At 26.0% G+C, this 1,016-nt stretch overlaps 1 protein-coding gene across 8 annotated transcripts in view; it reads right to left on the bottom strand.

Moving 5' to 3' along the window:
• Positions 1-1,016, bottom strand: part of LOC108747158 (protein lap4) — a 31,383-nt gene that overhangs the window by 2,482 nt on the left and 27,885 nt on the right. For 7 of the 8 annotated variants that reach the window (XR_001939221.1, XM_018484443.1, XM_018484441.1 and 4 more), the window contains one exon: positions 53-158. Coding sequence is in view for 7 of the 8 variants with exons in the window: in XM_018484443.1 (XP_018339945.1) it covers positions 53-158 (106 nt within the window). In the remaining variant the exon portion in view is untranslated. The remainder of the gene's footprint in view (positions 1-52; positions 159-1,016) is intronic. The other variant, XM_018484438.1, reaches the window with a different exon arrangement.

Below are 1,016 nucleotides of genomic sequence, written 5' to 3'. Positions count from 1 at the left end.
TATATATATATAATAATAAAATGATAAATAAATAAATATTGAAATATAATACCTGTTGTATTAAACGTTCTTTCAAACGACGTTCCGCTTTTGCTGTCCGTACGCTGCTGGGAACATTCTGAATAAGAGGGATCGAACTTCGCGAGCTCAGTCGACTACTGGAAAGTAATGAGAATTCATATTCACGAATGATATACGCTATAAACTTTACATTTGTTTAAGAAGTGCAGAGACAACATAAAATTGTGTTATTTAGATTGTTTACATTACAGATCGTCGCCACAAGTTTGTGTGTGTGTATGTGTGTGTACACACACACATACAGGATATCACAATACAATACTTTTATAGAATATTTTATAGGTAAAACGGATTTTAAAAAACTCTAATACAAAAACGTCGAAGTTACAATAATGTTTTAATTATAATTGATCAAAGATAGTAATTCAAAAACAATTATAGCCTTGACATTTTTGTATTAGAATTTTCGTGTTAGAATGTTCCAAAGAATCCAGAAATAATAATAGAAACTATAAAAATAAAATAATTTTTGACTTATAAGCAGTTAAAGTTAGCTTATAATTCAAAAAATTATTGCAGCCTTAATATTTTCGTATTGTATATACATTATATATATATGTGTGTGTGCGCGCGCACGTACGCGCGTGTGTGTGTACCTAGTTCGAATTGCCAGAGACAAATTGTAAATGCTAAGAGATATAGTAGAATAGAATAGAACAGAATAATTTATTTATTTCAGTTTACATTTCGATTACTAAGAAATATAGTAAAGTTTCCATATTTTTTGCATTTGTAAGCAATATTAACAGTTTAGGTGTATAATAATTTATTCCAAATATATATGATTTAAATTTAACAAGTATTTTAAAATTTTAATGAGAATGTAATTTATTAAAGACTTTGATAAAAATTATTCCTGTAATTGTACACACATTATTATATTATATATTAATTTAAGTATATTAATTTAATTTAAATTTAATTTAATGGTTGAG

The sequence above is a fragment of the Trachymyrmex septentrionalis genome, unplaced genomic scaffold (assembly GCF_001594115.1).
Source record: "Trachymyrmex septentrionalis isolate Tsep2-gDNA-1 unplaced genomic scaffold, Tsep1.0 scaffold196, whole genome shotgun sequence".
NCBI classification, from domain to species: domain Eukaryota; kingdom Metazoa; phylum Arthropoda; class Insecta; order Hymenoptera; family Formicidae; genus Trachymyrmex; species Trachymyrmex septentrionalis.
This window is presented reverse-complemented; position numbering and strand designations above follow the sequence as displayed.